Source organism: Zingiber officinale, chromosome 11B, assembly GCF_018446385.1.
Source record: "Zingiber officinale cultivar Zhangliang chromosome 11B, Zo_v1.1, whole genome shotgun sequence".
NCBI lineage: Eukaryota > Viridiplantae > Streptophyta > Magnoliopsida > Zingiberales > Zingiberaceae > Zingiber > Zingiber officinale.
In genome coordinates, this window is record NC_056007.1 from 75,517,869 (window position 1) to 75,539,937 (window position 22,069).

General features: G+C 41.1%; 2 protein-coding genes across 4 annotated transcripts; both read right to left on the minus strand.

The window, feature by feature from the left end:
- Positions 1–83: 83 nt before the first annotated feature.
- On the minus strand, positions 84–21,061 carry LOC122033478 (uncharacterized lipoprotein syc1174_c-like). Of its 2 annotated transcripts, XM_042592507.1 has the most exons (9): positions 20,886–21,061; positions 20,667–20,801; positions 20,347–20,463; positions 19,841–19,969; positions 19,022–19,195; positions 1,428–1,568; positions 604–789; positions 428–499; positions 84–351 (listed from the first exon to the last, which is right to left on the minus strand). In XM_042592507.1, exons 1-9 carry the CDS (start codon positions 21,039–21,041, stop codon positions 169–171), a joined length of 1,293 nt encoding a protein of 430 aa, XP_042448441.1. In that variant the 5' UTR covers positions 21,042–21,061; the 3' UTR covers positions 84–168. The 2 variants fall into 2 exon arrangements, with proteins under 2 accessions (XP_042448441.1, XP_042448442.1); XM_042592508.1 differs by lacking the exon at positions 1,428–1,568.
- LOC122033477 lies at positions 8,618–12,195 on the minus strand. 2 transcript variants are annotated; one of them, XM_042592506.1, is made up of 4 exons: positions 11,548–12,195; positions 9,823–11,447; positions 9,340–9,736; positions 8,618–9,256 (listed from the first exon to the last, which is right to left on the minus strand). In XM_042592506.1, the coding sequence occupies exons 2-4, from the start codon at positions 11,337–11,339 to the stop codon at positions 9,149–9,151; spliced, it is 2,022 nt and encodes a 673-aa protein (XP_042448440.1). In that variant the 5' UTR covers positions 11,340–11,447; positions 11,548–12,195; the 3' UTR covers positions 8,618–9,148. The 2 variants fall into 2 exon arrangements, with proteins under 2 accessions (XP_042448440.1, XP_042448438.1); XM_042592504.1 differs by lacking the exon at positions 11,548–12,195 and having other exon boundaries at positions 9,823–11,521.
- Positions 21,062–22,069: the final 1,008 nt, after the last annotated feature.

Consider the following 22,069-nt stretch of genomic DNA (forward strand, 5'->3'; position numbering starts at 1 on the left):
ACCCGGAGTCAGTGGGGCAGTGGCTAAATCAGATTCACTTCGACCTCAAACTTAAAAAAAATATGACCAAACTACAATAAGAATTAGTCAAAAGTAGGTTAAATGATGCTTGTTGGTTTACAAAAGGAGAGTCTCATACCACTCTGGAGGTGCAAAGTGCAATTGATTCTACGATGAACAAGCTCGATCAACAAGTACGGAGGAGGAAGGTACTCTAGAAGTAACAGGGGAAGAGGGTGGCCAATGGCATTTGATGTTATCGATTCCTCCTCTTCGCAGGGCTTCTGGATTTATACCTGCCTTGTGAGCTGCAACCACACCTATAGCTTCCCAATAGTTATGGACTTTCATCTGTAAGATCGAATCATTGTAAAATGCAGGTGCAATAACAAGAAATGCAAAATGAGAGATGGGAGGCAATAATAACTGCTTTGATGCCAAACTTATCAGGTGTATCATCGAGCACTGTTTCATTCTCCTGAACTGTGATTATCAGAGGCTGCATGCATATTTGAAAATCAATCGGTGTCTATTTAACAATTAGATAATATAATTAACAAAGCTGACGATGAAACTAGAAGACTTCTTTGACATTATATGTACCTTGGGATTTTTCGAATTTGCGAACGCAAGAACAGCATCTCCTGCACAGGCATCTGCAGGAAGAATTACACTATCAACATCTCCAGCGAGTATGCAACCATCCCCGGGTGATCCGTTTGCCCTTGAAACATACTGGGGAGCAGCACTTAATCCAGCAAGCACACATGGCAGGAAGGTATAACCAATCTGTTGCGTAATAAGAGACTAAGAAAACATACTAGCGAATAAAAAATGCAAACATACTCAACTAGGGTATTCTTAAAGTAAAATACAAAAAACAGCATAATCGAAAAACCATCTTCTGGATGCTGCTCTACCAATCCAGACAAATTCTTGGAAACTAGGCTCCAAGTATGCGAAAGGCAAAATTCGCCAAAGTTTCGCAAATTTCATTTGATTACATATCCTAAATAGCAGCCAAAATTGGATATGCAATGAACTTAACTTGCTCACAATCTGTTAGCTCTAATATCTTCATTGAAAAGTTTAGAAATGTGCCACTAAATTCTGTTAAAAGATAGATAAAATTTCCACTATTTCTCTACATACTGTGAAGAATAAAATGATTGATAAATTTTAAAAATATATATGTAAATATAGAGAGAATAATTGTGAATCAGTGAGATCACCACAGATATATTCCTCTCACCTCTACATTTTTTTAATTCTTACTAAACGTATATAATTGAACTATTCTGAAAGAAGGAAAGAGATAAGCAAGTCCGTGAAATCCACTATAATGAAAGAAATTCATAATGTTATTAAAGCAAATTCACTAATTAACATTTATACATTTGCCATCCTATACTCCGCAATTATTTTACCTCTTCAGCAGCAGATCTTGGGGACACTGAATAACTTAGAGAATCAGGCAATAATGCAGGTGCATGAGCACAAGGTATCTGAAATTCTTTCACAACAAGATGACTGATAATTGCTTCCACTCCTGCCAATGTATCTACTCCCTTCAATGGCATACATAGATCATGTCAATTTTGGAATGTGAACAATTTGTATGTATAAAACACTGTTGGATCGAGTATATAAGAACCAAGAGTTGAACAGAAGTGAATTTTTTCTGCAATTTTATTTCACCATCGGTTTGCCTTTCAATGCTAATAATAGACATGATAATGCAATACGAAACACACATCATAACCGCAGAAGGAATGAGTCCTGGTTATTTTGGATTGGCTACATAGCTAATATCATTGATATGACATGTTATGAGTGGCATGTTATGAGTGGTCCCATGGGTAATGTTGGGTCAAGATTCAAGATGAGATGGTAGTCAAAGTTAGGGTGCGTGTATCCGAACGAACCACCTCTCATGAGCAGGGCGTCCAATATAAACCCGGGCGGCCACAGAGCCAACCGGACCTATGGACCTACGGGGCTCAACTCCCCACTTCGCAAAGGCAGAGCTCTCAGTCTATAGTCAGTTGGCCCAATGGTTGGCAAGATCTACAGGCCCACCTCACCACTTTTCTAACACAAGGTTCTCAGCATATAGCCGATCGGCCCAAGAGTCGGTCGAACCTACAGGACCCAGCTTCCCACTTCTCCAATACAAGGTTCTCAACATATAGCCGGTCGGCCCCAGAGGTGGTCGAACTCCTTCTAGGAGATAACATTGTCAGAGAATCGCAACAACCTGTCAGAGAATAACAGCTACTCATCAGAAAATATTCTACCATTCTAACATAATACATGCAACGAAACCTTCTTCCGACCATAGGGAGATTACCGTATATCCTCCACCACATGACATACTTTGACACTAGACATTTTCTGTCGCCTCATTAATGCGGGGGTTATGAGGCAGTATAAAAAGGGGTCCTCTCTGTTAGTAGGTACGTTTTTACACGCAAAAACATCCGGGCATACGCACCTACGCATCCATATTTATGATTCTACTATTCATGTTCTTCTCCATTTTCGCTCGGCTACTGTTCTGATTTAAGCGTCGGAGTGTATACGCCAAGGACCCCCTCTCGGGTTCTCGCTCTAACATTCTCGTTGGCTCTATCTGTGATGTGCATGTAACGACCCAAATTTCCTCATTCCGAGTCCTAATAGCACTTAAAAATATTTAGATATGCTTTATAAATATTCTAGAGATTTTTAGAAATTTTTAGAGTATTTTTATGCAATTTTCGGAGTTCGTTAGGTACTTTTACCAAAAGAAACAAGTGGCAAAAAAAATAAAGAAATTAAGCCGAGGTTCGAACCGGAGACCTCCGGTTAAGCAGAGCCTTAAGTTGTCTCGGCTAACCAAGTGCCCAAGCGGGCGTTGCTGATTAAAGAAGGAGCAAAATTTATTTAAGCAGTAGTTAATAAATAGGAAATAAATAGGTATAAAAAGGGTTTGGCTGAGATTCGAACTCGCGACCTGCGACCCGACCCGACCCGACCCGAACCTTAAGCGAATCCGGCTGACCAAGTGCCCAAGCGGGCAGTTCTGTTTAGAAAAGGTAGTAAAATTATTTAAGAAGTTAACAGAAATACCTGAGTTATAAAGGGAGGAACTTAGGGCTTGATTTCTCCCGTGATCGAAAACCCTTCTCCCCTTTTGTCTCTCACTCGCGACAACGGAGCTCGGGCGGAAAACAGAGCCGCGGCTAGGTCTTGTCTCCGGTGACCGATCAGGAGTCCAATCCGAGAGCTCTTTGCCTTCCCAAGATCCTCTCGCCGAGGAGTAGCTGTAGGCGCAAGAAGAAGCCGGAAAACTCGAGTTATCCGAACCCTAGAAACCCTTTTCTCCTTCGGTAGTGAGTCCAAGAACGCAAGGTAAGCGCTTCCTCACCTGCAGTAGAGTAGCTTCGGATTCATGTTAGCTTCTTCTTCATGATTCTCGAAGCATGTTTGTAAGGAGGATTCTTTTAGAATTTCTGCCGTGAATCTCAAAGGAAGAAAGGGGATGAATTGTTTGGTTTGGGCATGTAAATCGAATCCTTCCACCTCTACAATTAGTATATCATATTAGACATTTTTTTTAGTCTTGGTCTATATATGGCCTTTCGGTTTTGGATTCGTGGTATCCTTCAATTTTGAAACATGCTGTAAAGATTTGGGGATTTTGTGTTGCTGCCATGAGTTTTTAAGAAGATGAGAAGGGATTGAACGGGTTAAACATGTAGATTAGACTCCTCAGCTCTTATGATTTGCATCTCATATTTAGATTCTTAATTGTTACTGCCTTATTGTGCACAGTTGGCTCACGTTGAGCCTTGCAAATCTCGGTTTGTGTTTTGAGATAGCATGGATAGCTGGTTTTGGAAGTGTTCGGATTTCAGCTTTGATCCATTGGTTGTGTAGTGTAGTTTTCAATTCCAGAATTTCTTTTAAATCTGAGCATGAGGAATGGTATTTGTTTTGTTTTCCAGTAGCAAACCCTTTACTAGTTGCAATGGTTTCCTTGCCGGGGTACTGGACAGGGGGATTAGTAGAGGTTTCGGCTTGTTCTATTTGATACTTGCTGTTATAAAACTTAATGCAGATTTGTTTAGATTCGGAAGAAATGTTAAGTTACTGCCGTGAGTTCAAAGAAGAACATGAATGGTTGTTTAGATTTGCTGTACAGTTTAGTTGCCTTGGAAGAATTCTGTGAAGTCTAAATTGTATTAGAGTTTGTTGTACAGTTTAGTTGCTTTGGAGATTTCTGTGAAGTTTAAATCGTATTAGAGTTTGCTGTACAGATTTGTTTTGTGCTTATTAGACCACTTCTTTTAGGACTTATGAAGCATGATTAATTCGGTTATGTGGAGTTTGATTTGCTTTAGAAATTATAGTGCAGATTCTGAATTTGTTTAGCAGTGCAGATTTTTGTTAAGTAATATGGTGCAGATTTCTTAAGAGCTTAAAATGCAGATTTCTTTAGAGCAGATTTCTTTAGAGCTTATAGTGCAGATTTTTGGTGGAACTTGTAGTGCAGATTTGATTAAGCTTATAGTGCAGAATTTTGATTAAGCTTATAGTGCAGAATTTTGATTAAGTTTGTAGGCAGATTTGATTAAGCTTGTATGCAGATCTAGTTTTAGTGCAGTTTCAATAAGTATTTCAGTACAGTTTTATTAAATATTTCCATGCAATTATGTTAAGCATTTCAGTGCAGAGTTAATAAGTATTTTAGTGCAGTTTTGTATGAGACATCTTTTTAATAGAGGTATTAACAAGTATAAACAAGATAAAAAAAAGAAAGAAAAAGGTCAAGGCCTTAAGTAGATCCCAAAGTCAAGACTTTAGGGATTTTGTCACACAAGGTGCTTGTTAAAATGCCAAGGCATTTAAAGAAGAAATAATTAAGATAATAAGAATTTTGATTAAGTTTGTAGGCAGATTTGATTAAGCTTGTATGCAGATTTAGTTTTAGTGCAGTTTCAATAAGCATTTTAGTACAGTTTTATTAAGTATTTCCATGCAATTCTGTTAAGCATTTCAGTGCAGAGTTAATAAGTATTTTAGTGCAGTTTTGTATGAGACATCTTTTTAATAGAGGTATTAACAAGTATAAGCAAGATAAAGAAAAGAAAGAAAAAGGCCAAGGCCTTAAATAGATCCCAAAGTCAAGACTTTAGGATTTTGGCACACAAGGTGCTTGTTAAAATACCAAGACATTTAAAGAAGAAATAATTAAGATAATAAGATATTTTACTTTGAAGAGGCTAGTACCCGACTTCCAAGGTTGTCGTTAAACAAATCTAGGTGTCCAATTCTAAGGTCTTGGCCCTGGTAGATCAAGGTCTGCTCTTTTAGGATTGGTGGCTCGCTACCCCAACCTATTAGGGAACGCGCATAAGATGGTACTACGCCTGAGCCCAAGAGAAGTTGATTATTATTTTGAAGTATTAAAGTATAAGTTTTAAACAAGTGAAATAAAAGAATAAGTTTTAAACAAGTGAAATAAAAGAATAAGTTTAGAACAAATGAAATAAGTTTCACTTTGTTTTAAAATCAGCAAGTTTAGATTTTTTTTATACTAGCATGTTATTTAGATTAGCTTACTGTTATTTGCTAGTAGGTGAGCATGAGCAGCTTTACATGTTTAGCATTTCAGTTTGTTATGATTCCTTTACTATTAGATGAGCATGAGTAGTTTTCAGTAAACATTCAGTTAGTTTATGTTATAGATATATGTACATGCATATCGAGATTTTGTGAGTTAGATAGCATTTACTAAGCAATTTTGCTTATAGATTGCATTTCCTCTTACTGTAGATAAAAGAAAGGAAAAGCTATAGTCAAGGAAGGCGACAAGGAGGTGCGGATGGATGTGTGATGCCTAGACTATAAAAGCCTTGGGACTTAGTTTAAGAATTTGTTTAGATTAATTTTTTATTTAGGTTGATAAGAAAATTTTGGAATAAGAAGTTGTATGTCATTATGTTTCCGCTATTCATTACTTGCATGATCTGATTTATTAAACTGCGTGGATGGTGTTATTTTGCTTGTGTATATATGCTTATATTGTCACCGGTACAGGGGAGATGCTGCCGGAAATTGTCACTAGTGAGTAGAGTTAATAGTTAAGTAACGGTCATCTTAGAGAGTAGTAAAGAAGGTGGGTCGTTACTGTGCATAAGTCCGCAACGCCCAGCTCGAAGTCTTTCCTCCGTCAACATCCTTGCCATTTCTGCCCTCGTCACCGGCTTCTCCATCTATCACAGTTTTCAAACAGGATCAAATTTAGTACCGTTTGTGGGAACTTCGCATGAATCTGAAACGCAAAGATGAAAGAGATTGAATGACTCACGACTGTTACTTTGTCACAAGAAGACTTGGAGCTGTTAATAGCTGCCCGAGCGCGAAGATTGGTATAACAACAAGAAGCAGCAGTCGAATGTCCTTTGTAGAACAACCCAACTGCGTTAAAGACAGACCCTCACACCGAGCGAGGAGCTCGAGTGGAAGGCCCGATTGGGTTCCAACCTATTCCACCTCCCCCGACTGGATTCATGCAAGCACCTGTATAGTCAATCAACCTTCCACCCATGCCCCCATCCCCAGTTGTGTATCACTGGACATTATTTCGCACGTCATTCGAAGATACAGGTCGAGCGAAAAGGCTCCAAGGATCATCTTCTGGGGATGCACCCACTCGGGAGCCGCGAAAGGGAAAGGCTCAAGCCCCTAGTGGTTCTCCCGAGCAGATAAGCATGTAATTCTTTCAAGAAATTTTGGAGGACAGAGAACCGAGCCACTTCCGACCTTTGACGATCGGAGAATGCAATCGAAGAATACAGAGGAGCGACCGATCCAAAAGATCATCTACTCAAATTTGAGAATGCTCCCATCCTTCATCAATACACGGATGACGTTAAGTTCCGAGTGTTCCTTACAGCTCTCTTTGGCTCAGCACAAAGGTGGTTCAACCTGCTTCCTGTCGAGTCCATTTGCCACTTCCAAGATTTTTGCAAACCCTTCCTGCATCACTTTGCCTACAGCAGGAGGTATCAAAGGACCAGCCTAAGTCTTGCTCAAGTAAGGGGCCACGAAATCCCTGCGAGCATACATCAAGCGATTCAACTAAGTGGCGCTAGATGTTTCGTTCGTCACTACTGAAATATTAATAAGCGCCTTCTTCTAAGGCCTTTTAGAAGGAGGTTCTTCCGAGCTCTCGTCACAAAGCCCGCAAAGGACTTTGACGACCTGTTGGGGAAAACGGTCACATACATTAATGTGGAGAAAACACAGATCACTCGGAAGGAGGTGATTGTCTCAACTCCGATCGGCCAAGCCGATCGGAAACCACCACCTCCAGAACACCCAAAAGACCCTCACCCGAATCTTCCGCCGATCCGGGAAGAGAGAGCAGTGTGGGAAGTGGAAGACGCCCCAGGATTGATTGTTGCACTAGATCAGTCACTGCTTGAACTTTTTTGTGACTACCATCAATCTCATCATCATGCTACCAGTGAATGCAATCAGTATGCCAAAAGGCTCCGTCGAATGGCAGAGTCAGGAGAAACAAATAAAGGATAATCCTCGCTCCCCTCTTGAGGACCTCCTTTAAAAACATAGTGAGAAGAGTCTAGCTGACGCTCAAACCAAATATCCGAGCAACATCTTCACATAAAATCTGATGGGCATGTCCAAGTAGAAGTTGGATGGCAAAAATCAGAATGGACAATGTCCAATGGGCAAGTTAAGTCCGATCAGCAAAAGTTCAAAATAGGCATCCAATCGGGAATCCAAAAGGGCCAAAATTTCAATCCGATTGACAACTCCAGTTGCAAGAGTTTTAAATTGCAGCAATTTCATTCAACAATCCTTTCGGCATCCCCATTTGGGATAAATTTCAAATCTGTCGTCCACTTGGTAGCCCCCACCGGCATCCTGGCCATAAGCGGCTCATCCATCCCTGCTTAACAACTTGAGTTTATCCGCTCAAGCCAGCTCGACAGATAAGTCTAAATTGAAATTTTATATTTTAAAATTCAAAATATATCTTTATTTTTAGCAAAGCAGGGAGTCTACTCTCCAAGACGTCTGGATCATAAACCATGCCTCCGCTCTCTAAGGTATCTAGGTCATACACCGTGTCTTCGCTCTCCAAGGCATCTAAGTCATGTACCGTGCCTCCGCTCTCCAAGGCATCTGGGTCACACACCATGCCTCTAACGTCGTGCCTCCAATCGTTGAGGTCATACCCTAGACTCTCATGCCACTCGAACAAGTTATAAGCGCGCATACCCTCGCCCCTGTCCCAAACTCTCTCGCGTTGTCCGACCAAGTTATAAGCGAGTCTACCCTCGCGCTTATGTCCCAGACTCTCGCGCTGCCCGGTCGAGTTATAAGCGAGTCTGCCCTCGTACCTATATCCCAGATTCTCGTACCGCCCGACTGAGTTATAAGTATATGTCCTCGCGCCTATCCCAGACTCTCGAACTGCCCGACTAAGTTATAAGCGAGCTTGTCCTCGCGTATATGTCCCAGGCGTCCCAACCGCCAATTATTCACTTGGGCATGACCCACATTAACTCACTTGGGCATGACTCCCAATCAAGGTTGTCAAAATCGAGATTCTACGTTGAAACGGAAGGGAGTTGTAGAATCGTAAACTCGTAGTATCGTAACACGAATCGTAAGTTTCAACCAAAATGTAAAATTATATATAAACATATATATACTCATAGAAAATAACATAGATAAGATTAATAACCTCAAAAACACATTAAACATTTGATTAAACTAAACATTTATAAGGTCTTCTACAATCCACACATAAAATAAGTCATAAGTCACAAATTTTAGATAACATATAAGTCTACAACATGAAAAATAATAGTCAAGTTCTAAGCTTCATAAATTCATGAATTCATAATCATCCTCCATGTGTTCTTCATCTCCAGCATCCTCTATGGCATCTCCACCTTCTTCAACTTCATCATCATCATAAATAGGCAGCTCCAAATCATCATGAGGTGCTCCACTACCAGTTCCTTCTTCAACTGGAACCAAATCTTCATTTGAAGCATCCAAATCTAAATTTTCACTATCATCCACAATCCAATCATCATCAGAAGCTAGGTCATCAATGCTATAGTCATTGACTTTCCTCAATTCCTTCTTCTTGGCTAATTTTGAATGTCATCACAAAGACTACATCATTCATCGTTTTTACCTTCAAACGATTTCTTCTCTTAGTGTGGACCTAAATAATAACAAAATCAATTAACACATACTCATATAATCACATACAACTAGGTAATTTCATTCAAGAATGAAATGCAATACCATCTCAAATGCACTCCAATTCCTCTCACAGCCAGATGAGCTGCATGTCAAGCTCAAAACACGAATAGCAAACTTTTGCAACTCAGGATGTTCATAACCATATGATTCCCACCATTGTGCTGGAGTTTTGGTTTCAATTCCACAAGTGGCTACTGCACTACCAAAGAATTTCTTTCGATATTTGAAGTCTTCCAGTTGAGCATCAATCTTCTTTACTTCTTCCATACTTTCAACCATCCTTTGTAGACAATCATATATTCCTCTTTTCACTTCAAAGTCAGCTTTAAAATTAGGATTGTAATGAAATTGAGGGTTAAGGTAATAGCCTGCAGCATGCAAAGGCCGATGTAGTTGATTATCCCATCTTGCATCTATAATTTCCCATAGAGGCAAGTAACTAAAGAGTGAGAAAAAATTTGAATTAGTTTCCAAGAAATTATAAATTTATACGAGTATTTAATAATTAGTAATAAATTAAGTTACCTTTTCTTAATACCATTAAAGGCAGCTTGTATCTTTTCTTTGGCCCTGTCCATTTCCTCATAAATGAACCCCATGGCAGGCTTCTCATCTGAGTCTACCAAACGAAGGACTTTGATCAAAGGATAAGCACTCCTCAAGCATGTAATAATGCTTTTCCAGAAGTCCTTATCCATTACCACATTTTCAATAACCTTTCCATCTTTAGTCTTTGCAAATTGACTAGATTTCCATTCTTTGGATGTAAACATTCTAATCAATGCTCCCTTATTGTCATTCAAGCAACCCAAAGTCAAGTAAGATGTGGCAAAACGGGTAGTGGCTGGTCTAATCAAATCCTTTTCTTTGGTAAAATGATGCAATAGAGAAATAAGCGCAGTCCTTGAATAGATGTAAGTTGTGATCTTTTTACCTCGTGCAATTGTCTCTTTATGTATTGGTATCTTTTTTTCAAAATCCTCCAACATTAAATCAATGCAATGAGCTGCATAAGGCGTCCAATATAGCCTCTTTCTCTTCCCCATCAACATCTCCCCGGCTGCTTTGTAGTTTGCTGCATTGTCTGTGACAATTTGCACTACATTCTCTTCACCAACTTCTTCAACAATTTCATCCATCAACTTGAAAATCTTGTCAGCTGTTTTAGATATATCAGATGCATCAATTGATTTCAAAAAAATGGTTCCCATAGGACTATTAACCAAGAAGTTTAATATAGTCCTCCTCCTCTTATCTGTCCACCCATCAGTCATAATTGTGCATCCCATTTTCTTCCAAAATGCTTTGTGCTGCTCTATAACTTCTTTGGTGCAATCAACTTGTTGTTTCAAATACTTGACTCTAATCTCATGGTAGGATGGAGGCTTAAAGCCAATACCATGTCTTGCAACCAAGTCTAGCATCTTCTTGAATTCATCACTTTTTGCCACATGAAAAGGTATAGCATTATTGTAGAAAAAAGAGGCAATCCCTTGGCAAGCTTCCTCCCTCAAATTCTTCTTGAAAATGCCATTGATGGTAGTTTGACTACTCACACCCCTTTTCTTGAATAGATCAGCAGGATTCTTTGCAATTTCTCGCCTTTGTCTTTTTGCACCCTCCACCTCCTCATCTTCATATTGGCCAAGAGGACTTGAATCACTTGATCTTCCTTCAATCTCCTTTGCCCTCTTTATTAAATTTTCTTGCAATGAGGATACAATTTTCCACATTTCCTTCCTTACATCATCACTAACAGCCTTGCATGCTCCAACATCCTTTTGTGTTCCTGCCAAATGATGCTTGAGTCTATAAATCCCTCCATTTATCACCTTTTGACAGTATTTGCATTGCACTTTCTTTGGATTTTCATCAACTGCAATTCCATGTTTCCAACCTGGATCAGATCTATTTCCAGGAGCATTCACTGCCAATCTTTTGGAATCTGAAGTTCCACTAGTTGTGGAAGCTACGCTTGGAGTGGCTGCACCACTATTGGAGCTTGCTTCACCAGACCCACCAACACTAGCTTCTCTACTCATTTTTGTGAAATTAAAGAAGAACAAGAACACCACCACGCAGCTTCAGCTTCACCAACGACACTGCAACTCTGCAACAGCAGCTCGCGAACCACAGACGTGGCCAACAGCCTTCAGAGATGCAGACGGGACAGAGACGGCCAAAGAAGTAAAGAACAGAGACCCACAGATGAGATAGATGGAGAAGGGACAGAGGCGGATGGTGGCGTACCTTTAATCGAAGTCAGTCACAGTGTCGGTCGACGCACACCGGACGCACAGGGAGGAGGAGACAGGCGCGTACGTGAAGGAGACGATGGTTGCTGAAGAAGAACGAAGCACAGCAGTTGCGGCGACGATGGCTCGCGATGCGACTTAGGAAAGTTAGGGTTTCTTGGACCCGTGTTTGATCGATCGCTGCGATCGACCTTCCGGTCTTGGAAAATCAGCGGGCATTTCGCGTAGAATCGCTGGACTCTTACGAGTCTACGATTTCCGCTACGCTTCCACGCGATTCTGCACGATTCCACCCGATTCCGCTTCCGCCTGGGCACGCAACGCGGAAGGCCACCAAAAATGCGTAGAATCGTGCGATTCTACGTTCCGACTCGCGATTTTGACAACATTGCTCCCAATGCTTATTCACTTGGGCATGGCCCCCACATCAACTCACTTGGGCATGACTCCCAGCATTTATGCTTGAGCATGACTCTCAGTACCCATTTACATGGGCAGGGCTCCCAATCGATCGACACTCATCATCAACTGTCGCCCGCTCGGTACACTCATATCCCCAACCAATCGACACTCATCAACAAATCGCCGCCTATTCGACACTCATAAATCATCGCCCGATTGACATTTATAAATCGCCGCCCGCTCAACATTCTCCATTTTCGTCACCCACTTGACATCGTTTTCGCTACTCGCTCAGTATCCCGCTACTCGCTTAATGTTATGCGGCAAACCTAACCGTCTGACTTTATGGTTGGGAGCAATTCAACCTATAATAGGCTCTCTAGTTAGTAGGACTCACGCCTCTTTTGACTACACTTGAAGGGGAGGCTTGTAATACAACGTGTCGTGAGTGGCCCCAAGGGTAATGTTGGGTCAAGATGATGTAGCGGCCCCAAGGGTAATGCTGGGTCAAGATGATGTAGCAGTTAAAGTCAAGGTAAGATGGTAGTCAAAGTAAGATGTGCACATCCGAATGAACCACCTCTCAGAAGCAGGACTCCTAGCATAAACTCGGGCAATCATAGAGTTAGCCGAACCTATGGGGCTCAACTCTCCACTCCTCATGAGCAGGGCTTCCAATATAAACTCGAGCGGCCACAGAACCAGTCGGACCTACAAGGCTTAGCTTCCCATTCCTCATGAGCAAGGCTTTCAGCATAAACCCAGGCGGCCACAGAGTCGGTCGGACCTTTTTCCCACTTCTCTAAACAAGGTTCTCAGCATATAGTAGATCAGCTAAAAGTCGGTCAAATCTACAGGACTCAGCTCCTCACTTTGTAGAGATAGAGCTCCCAATCTATCGACTGGTCGAACCTGCAAGGCCCACCTCCCCACTTCTCCAATATAAGGTTCTCAGCGTACAGCCGATTGACCCAAGAACTGGTCGAACCTACGAGGTTCAGCTCCTCACTTCTCCAATACAAGATTCTTAGCATACAGTCGGTGAGCCCCAAAGTTGGTCGAACTCCTAGGAGAAAACATTGTCAGAGAATCGCAACGACCTATTAGAGAATAACAGCTACTCATCAAAAAATATTCCACCATTCTGACGTATACATGCAACAGAACCTTCTTCCAGCCATAGGGAGGCTATCGCACATCCTCCACCACCCGACATACTCTAACACCAAACATTCTCTGCCGCCTCATTAATACGGAAGTTATGAGAGGCAGTATAAAAAGAGGGATTTTTCCATTGGCCAGGTTACACACAGAAACATCCGCGCATATATGCGTATGCATCCACATTTACGGTTTTACTGTTCATCTTCTTCTCCATTTTCGCTCGGCTACTGCTTTGACTTGAGTGTCGGAGTATCTATGCTAGGGATCCCCTCCCTGGTTCTCACTCTAACGTTTCCGTTGGCTTTGTTTGTGGTGTGCGTAAGTCCGTAGCGCCCGACTCGAAGTCTTTCTGATGTGGACGCCTTTGTTAGATGCCACTATAATTGGAAGCAAATTGTTAGTTTGGAATAAATCTGTTATTACCTTATTAGCTACTAGAATAAATCTGCTATTGCCTAAATTTCCAGTTTGGAATAAATCTGTTACTATCTAATTAGCTACTCGAATAAATCTACTAGTGCATAATTAGCTCCTGCCCAAATTTGCTACTATAAGTAGAAATAAATAAAGGACCCTTCTATTTTTTATTCCTTGTTTCCTTTAGGAATTTGTTTTTCCTTTTTCCCTTGAATAGTCCATGTAATTGACTTATATAAAGAGTGTTATTATCAATAAAGAAGAAAGGAAAATTTAAGTAACTTGGACTCTGTCTAGGACGAGTCTTTCCCCATCCCTTTTCTCCTTACATGTTGCATGGCCAAGTACAGATCCGGATCTCGACCTGTGACTCGATCCAACACTTGGGACCATAACAACTTGATATCAGAGTTGATCGTGGGCGACACGGATCTGATCGCATCCAAACTCGATGCCTTCATGGAGAAATTGACCTCAAATCAACAAGTTTTCATGGAAAGATCACCTCCTGCTAGCGAGGACTAGAGCAGTAGATGGCAGAGATATCCCTTACCGTTCAAGATGCTAGACGACGACCTTTGCCCACTGCCCTACCAGCACGGAGTATAGCCCTTCTAGAACCTTGGAGATCATACCTGAACTGCCAACCAGTGGCACCATGGCGCCACGATACTCGAAGATGGAGTTCCCCCACCTATTCTAGAGAAGGGGATCCACTGAGCGAGGTTAAAAGGTGCGAAGAATTCTTTACCAACCAAAGGACCACAGAGGCCGACAAGGTTGGCCTTGCTGCCTTCCACTTTGTAGGGGAAGCCCAACTTTAGTTTGATCAAGTAGAGCAAGAAGAGCTAGAGATGACTTGGAAGCAATTCAGAGACCATTGTCATATCCGCTTTAGCCCGCCTCTGAGCAACAACTCTCTGGGAGAGCTAGCAAATCTGAAGTAGACAGGCTCTATAGAAGACTACTAGCGGTAGTTTCAGTCCCTCCTCGCCCGAATGTTGAGCCTCTAACCCCGACAGGTTGACTTGTTCACAGCATGGCTAGTTGAAGATCTTCGTATCGACATCAAGCTACGGAAGCCCAGAAACCTAGGCATTGCAATAAATATGGCGAGGGCATTAGAACGGAAGTAGTACTTCCATTAAGGCGGGCACCCACAACGTACAAATACGGGCAGAATTATAGCCAAGCTCAACCCTAGTAGTGGAGGCCCTCTTGTAGCGAAGACCAAGACCATGGGGGGCAGCAACAAAGGGACTCCACCTACATTATTCTTCAAATGTCTATCCCGCACCGAGATAGCAGAACAAAGAGCTAAGGGTCTTTGTTTTAACTGTGACAAGTCCTACTCCACGAGTCACAAGTGTAAGCGCCTGTTTTGAATTAAAGTGTCAGATGATGACAGTGAATGTGAGGAAGAGGGGGAGACGAGCCCAGAAATTTCCCTCCATGCTATTAGTGGCATTAGAAACTCACAAACAATGCAGCTGTTGGTCGCATCCCACGGGATACCTGCCTCGGCCCTCGTGGATTCAGGAAGCACACACAACTTCATGCGTAAAGGGCTAGTACCGGGCCTAAACATGGAGATTCAGACGCAACCTGGCCTGAAGGTATGCGTTGCCAACGAAGAGCGCGTGCCAAGCTAAGGCCTCTACAAGTTTGTACCCTTATAGGTGGGCAAAGATACATTCTTTGTTGATCTCTACATGCTTCCGTTGGAAGGGTTTGACATGATTTTGGGAGTTAAATGGCTACGCACCCTAGGCCCTATTATATGGGACTTTCGTTCCCTAATGATGAAGTTTGTTCTAGAGGACAAGGAGGTCCTCTAGCGTGGTCGCCCGTTGAAATCAACACCATGTACAACCATGATACGCAACGAGGAATTTATGGGAAACAAACTGGAGCCATTACTTGAGGATCACGATGACTTGTTTCAAGAACTTGCAGGCCTCCCTCCACCCCGAACTGTGATCACCGTATCACACTCTTGCCAAGATCCGCCCCCGTGGTGGTCCGCCCTTACCGCTACCCGCAGCTACAGAAGGATGAGATCGAACGACAATGTGCCCAGATGCTCACCCAAGGTATCATCCTCCCAAGCAAGTCGCCTTTTTCTTCATCAATCTTCTTGGTAAAAAAAAACATGATGGCTCATGGCGTTTCTGTATTGACTATCGTGAGCTCAACAACCGGACGATTAAAGACAAGTTTCCCATTCCAATAGAGGAAGAATTACTTGACGAGCACCATGGGGCACAGTACTTCACCAAACTGGACTTGCGCTCCGGATACCACTCGATCCAGATGGACCTCAAGGATATCGAGAAGATAGCCTTCCGTACCCACCATGGTCACTTTAAGCTCCTGGTCATGCCTTCGGCCTCACCAACCCCCCGTCAACCTTTCAAGCACAGATGAATGAAGTCTTCCAACCCCATCTCCGTAAGTTCGTTTTCGTTTTCTTTGATGACATCTTAAACTACAACCCCACGAAAGATACTCACTTGGAGCATTGCCGGCTTGTCCTTGAATTGTTAAAGGCTGACATTTTTTATTTCTAAAAAAATCCAAGTGTTCCTTTGGTCAGTCCCAGGTATCCTACTTGGGTCATGTTATCCATTCCCGAGGGGTCGAGGTGGATCGTTGCAAAATCCAGGCTATTGAAGAGTGGCCCAGACCTCAAACTTGCAAAGCTCTCAGGGGATTTCTCGAACTAACAGGCTACTACCGCAAATTCATCTAGGCGTACAAGCAAATTCAAACCCCTCTCACGAGTCTTCTTAGGAAGAATGCATTCTAATAGTCCCAAGAGGTTGAAGAGAAATTTGAGCAATTAAAGAAGTCTCTATCAGAAGCATCGGTGCTTAGTTTGCCTAATTTTTCTGAAGAGTTTGCAGTGGAGTGTGATGCTTCAGGAAGTGGATTTGGAGCAGTTCTTCAACAACAAGGGCACCTCATTGCTTTTTCAACCGAAAATTAGCAGAGCATCATCTCAAATTAGCAGCATATGAACGAGAACTCATTGGTCTGCCAAAGCTGTTATCCACTAGAGGCCATACCTGTGGAGTCGCCACTTTTTGATATAAACAGACAATTGCAGTTTGAAGTACTTGCTAAAGCAGCGGATCACCACATCACCCCAACAACATTGGATTAGCAAGCTAATGGGCTTCGACTTCCGGGTAGAATTTAAGGTAGGCCGCTTGAATCGTGTCTGCGACGCCCTCTCCCGCTGTCACGAGGAACCTATTATAATGGCTCATTCTATTCCTTGTGCAGAAATCTTCAAAAAGATACGAAGCGAAGTGAACTCTAATTCGGAGTTGTCCGGGTTACCAGGTCGAGTTCAATGCGGAGAGGAGGGGCCCAAGTGGGAAGATCAGGATGGCTTAATCTTCTACAAGGGGTGGGTGTTCCTTCCCGACAAATCTCCGTTGCTTTTTAGAGTGCTTGTGGTTTTTCACGAGGCTGGGCATGAGGGGATACAGAAGGCATTACACCGCCTTTGTGCCAACTTTTATTGGTCAAGTATGAAGTGGGATATCTTGACTTTTGTGCGACAATGTATTACCTATCAGCCAACAAATTTCAGAACTTACAACCAGCAGGTCTACTTCAACCTCTTTCCATCCCCAAACAAGTATGGTCAGATATCTCCATGGACTTTATTGAGGGTCTTCTGAAGGTGAAGAGTAAATCCGTCTTGTTCTTAATAGTGGACCATTGATCCAAGTATGCTCATTTCATTCCCCTAGCCCATCCGTATACAGCGGTCTCAGTAGTTGTGATCTTCTTTACTGAGATATTCCGCCTCCACGGAATGCCTAAACTATTGTCTCTGATCGTGACAAGGTTTTCCTTAGCTCTTTCAGGTAGGAATTGTTCCGACTTTGTGGAACCAAGCTAGCTTTCTCTTCAGCCTATCACCCACACTCTGATGGCCAAATGAAGGTGGTTAATCGCACCATTAAAATGTATATGTGCTTCCTTGTTGGGGATCAACCGCAAAAATGGCTTGAATGGCTTCCATGGGCCGAGTATTTCTATAACACATCCTTTCATATCACATTGGGGGCTACACCATTTCAGCTAGTGTATGGAAATGAGCCCCCTCGTCTCCTATCTTATTCCAGAGGCTCTACTCGTATTGTTGCAGTGGATCGTGCCTTGATGGAGAGGGAAGAGGTGCTTTAGGTGGCGAGGACGCATTTATTGCAATCCCAGTAGCGGACTAAATTGGCTTTTGACTCCTCTCACCGTGAATTGAGCTTTGCAATGGGGGTTGGGTCTAGCTGCGCATACAGCTGTATCGCCAACTCTCGGCGGCTCGCCAACATCACCAAAAGTTATTTCCCAAATATTTCAACCCATTTCAGGTGGCGGCACGCATTGGGTCTGTTACTTACAAACTTGATTTACCGCTAGATAGCCGCATCCATGGTGTTTTTAACATCTCGTTGCTCAAGCCATATAAGGGCTCCCCACCGAATAATGCGAGGACTTTACCTCACATGTGTGAGAGCCAAGCTTTACTCGTTCCCCATGCAATTCTGCGTAGCCGTCTCAATAGGGGGACACAGGAGTACTTAGTGCATTAGGCGGGTTCCTCCATTGAAGATGCTACTTGGGAACCGACTGGGAAGTTCCTCTCCGACCTCCGTATACCTAGCTTTCGAGCTTGAGGACAAGCTCAACATCGAAGAGGGGAGTGGTGATGTGGATACCTTTGTTGGACGCCACTATAATCGGAAGCAAATTGTCAGTTTGGAATAAATATGCTACTACCTTATTAGCTACTGGAATAAATTTGCTACAACCTAAATTGTCAGTTTGGAATAAATCTGCTACTACCTAATTAGCTACTGGAATAAATCTGCTACTACCTAATTAGCAACTGTCCAAATTATGCTATTGCCCAAATTTGCTACTGATATAAGTAGAAATAAATAAAGGACCCTTCTAATTTTTATTCCTTATTTCCTTTAGGGATTGATCTTTCCTTTTTTCCTTAAATAGTCCATGTAATTGACTCCTTATATAAGGAGTGCTATTATCAATAAAAAAGGGAAGAAAACTTGAGTAACTTCAACTTGGAATCTGTCTAGGATGAGTCTTTCCCCCTTTCTTTTCCCCTTACGTGTTGCATGACCAAGTATGGATCCAGATCTCAACCTGTGACTCGATCCTCGGGACCATAACACTTTCCTCCGTCAACATCCCTGTCATTTCTGCCCTCCTCACCGGTTCCTCCAATTGTCTCAGTTTTTAGACAAGATCAATCACATTATTGAGTTCTATATGGCACTATATCCCAGCACTACAAACACCTCAATATGACTAAAGAATCCAAAAGAAAAAATGAAAAATTTTATTTACAGGAAAAAAGGTGTTGTAATGTTGTAACTAGTTTGAGACTATATGCCAAAGCAAATATGTAATCAATCATCTATGCCAAATGACTAGACAAAAAAAATTACCTTCCCTTGTCGGTAATCCTCTGTTCCTTCATCATCATCTGGGAAACGTCCAACTACTGCAACTGCATTTACTAGTGACTTGCTAACAAGAGTATGAACAGCGCTTAACAGTGAATCAGGATGTTGAATCCTTCCTGTTGATTTCCCACAGAAGGGATCAATCCATTTTTCAACCTATGAATAAGAGGTTATAAACATTCATCAGTCTTTTGTTCTTTATATTATGTTGAAGATTCTTGAATATATAATGAAAGAGATTATACTCAAAAGATTGGACTTCCCGTAGGAATTTGGCCAGAGCATCTATTATGCTCCCGTAGTTTATAACATGATAATCTCACAAGCCACAATTTCAGGATAAAGAAAGTGGGGATTCAAATGCACAAATTATGCTCAGGTAGATGCCAATGACTCGAGCTAATCTGAAATGCTCAAGTTTTTTTGTTTTTTTGTTTTTGTGAAAGTCATAGCTAAATAATTACGCCAACATTAATATATTTATATAATCACCTCGAAAATTTTCCAGGAACATATCTTTACATGTCAGCTCCTTCTAACTTTCTTCATCAAAAGTAATCCTTTTGTACTCAAAGTGGAGACAATCATTGGTTAGCATTAGAATTTTGGATATATTCTTCCGTTTACCCTAGAGTCTCAACTGCTTTGTCATCACATAATCACTTAAAAGAGAGAAGCAAAGGACATAAGATACTAGAAACCATCATCAGACAATGTATATGTAGCTGAAACCAGATAATTTATTTGACTTCATATAACCTCAAACTTGATAAGCAAATAAACACACCCTATTATGCACACCTCTAAAGGAGAATCTGTTACTATGTATTCCATTAGAGGCAAGCCTAGTGAAGCTCTAGCAGCATCTGCAACCTGCAAATGGCGAATTCGAAGTTCCTCCTCCATTCCAGCATCGAATATCAAACCTATCTTCATACCAAATGGAAAGGTTTATGAGCCATTTGACTACAACGCAAAATGAAATTAAGATAAAAATATTACATGCTTTTTTTTATCAAATATCTCTTTGACACTATCTTATTTCTAAGTACCATCTACATAAACTTTGACTAATTTTGAGTCATTGATGGTTTCTTATTGCCCATTGATTTTGATTCATTTTCATTCTCTTGGGGAAAAATACATCTTCTCTACAATATACGAAGAAGGGGTTACCTCTTTGAATGTGGCAAGTTTATCTAGTCCTTGTGTCAATTGACAACTAAAGTGTGGTCACAGCTTCATTCATTCTTGCATGTCATAGATGATCAAAATTGATTGCTCAATTACGTGGCCAAAAGGCATACCTTATTTTGATGAACTGGTTGTAAGGCCCATAACCCTTCGGCAAACCTATCAAGCGCATACCCCTCAACATAAAGCACATTTGGCATCGGCCAATAGAGCATTGCAGCATTCAGAACCTATAATGTCAACATTTCAGCTTCTTGAAGAACTCTAATTCTAGTGAATGGATGGTTGAACAAAACAATGACATCAAAACTCATAAATCTCAAAGGAAAACACTGAGAGAATATTACAAGAAACAACATTTCTAATCGAAATATCAAGATTCTATAGGGAAGGATTATAAGGAAGCGAAAAAAAAAAAGATAATTAGCAGTACATTAGGATGAGAGATGACGCAGTCGGCAACGGTGGCGAGGGTTCGCGCAACCGGCAAGGCGTCGCCGGCGAAGCCTCCGATAGATGCGCCAACTCCCGTAGGGACAATTAGCACCGTGGTGTAGGGCCTCTGGAACTGCGGCGTGGGACAGAAAAATCAAATTAAGGGCACCTGAAGCAAGTCCATTAATTTCAGCAGAAATGGAAGCAGAGAAAGCACTTTGGTATAAGACGTGGAGACGGAGCAAGAGAGGCGAGGACGGCGGCTGGACGCCCAGCGAAAACTGGCGACGGAGAGTGGAAGCGAGGGCCGGCGGCCGCCGACGAGTGCTGTCGAGGAGTGGGAGGACGGGAAGCAGGCCGCGGCGGCCAACATGATCCAATGGCAGTCCCAGGTCAAGCGGCGGCCACTATTATCCGTTCGAATCCATTTCATTCACTTAAAACCCGAATCCGAAATTGGCATTGTGTAATATTCGTTAACCAATAGTCGAACCGGGTAGGATCCTTGCACACTCTTATATCCGAATTATACAAATTGTTTTGAAAAAAAAATATGGAACCACCATGCGCCCCACTGTCGTTGGGAGTAAGATAAAGTGGGAAAGTTCAAATGATAAGTATTTGTGTAGGGTCTATAAAAATGATGAATTATGAATAGGACTGTTTCAACGTTCCACGAGGTTTAGGCTAAAAAGAGTTTAGGCTTTTAATAATGTTTTTTAATTTTTAAATTTTTTTAACCTTTTTTTTCATTCGAACTTGAGACCGATAATGGATTTTAAAAAAAATTAAAAATAAAATATTAATTTAAAAAAATATTTTTATATAAAATTTAGTTTTCTAATGTAAAATTATTAATTTAATTTTTATATTTAGTTTTAATAATAAATTTTTAAAATTGATAAAATTATTAGATTATTTAATCTACCTTAAAATATTATTGAAAGTAAATATGATTTGATTAATTTTAATTTTAAAAAACTTCTGTCTGCATGATTAATAATATTCTATAATATATTCATGTATTAGGAAAAGAATCTACTATAGCAACTAGGGCTATATGCATTATATGGATCGAAAGTAATTGACTAAGATCATTCAATACGATAGTATGGACACGATACCAAAACAATTTCATGGAAATACCCTTTTATAAAAATATATATATATATATACTATATCACTTTATTTTATCACATTAGAATTGAAAAAAAATTATACTATGTACCTAACTTTTCAATAGATTTGATATGAAAAAAGGTTAATTCTGAATTTATTATTTCTTTTAAAACTTTTAATTCTAACAATAAATCTAAACCGCCGTCAATATATAACATATGATGTATTAAAAAGTTTTTAAAATTTAAACATTTTATTTTTAAAAAAATCACCATCAAGCAA

What these genes read in the sequence shown, in the direction of transcription:
- LOC122033477 (XM_042592506.1), bottom strand. Translation starts at nt 11,339, where the DNA reads ATGAGTAGAGAAGCTAGTGTTGGTGGGTCTGGTGAAGCAAGCTCCAAT. An exon ending in TTTAATGGTATTAAGAAAAG is followed by an intron (nt 9,737 to 9,822) that starts GTAACTTAATTT and finishes CTCACTCTTTAG; the next exon opens with TTACTTGCCTCTATGGGAAA. An exon ending in ATTGGAGTGCATTTGAGATG is followed by an intron (nt 9,257 to 9,339) that starts GTATTGCATTTC and finishes GTTATTATTTAG; the next exon opens with GTCCACACTAAGAGAAGAAA.
- LOC122033478 (XM_042592507.1), bottom strand. Translation starts at nt 21,041, where the DNA reads ATGTTGGCCGCCGCGGCCTGCTTCCCGTCCTCCCACTCCTCGACAGCA. An exon ending in GCGTCATCTCTCATCCTAAT is followed by an intron (nt 20,464 to 20,666) that starts GTACTGCTAATT and finishes TTGACATTATAG; the next exon opens with GTTCTGAATGCTGCAATGCT. An exon ending in ATAAGTTTGGCATCAAAGCA is followed by an intron (nt 352 to 427) that starts GTTATTATTGCC and finishes TCGATCTTACAG; the next exon opens with ATGAAAGTCCATAACTATTG.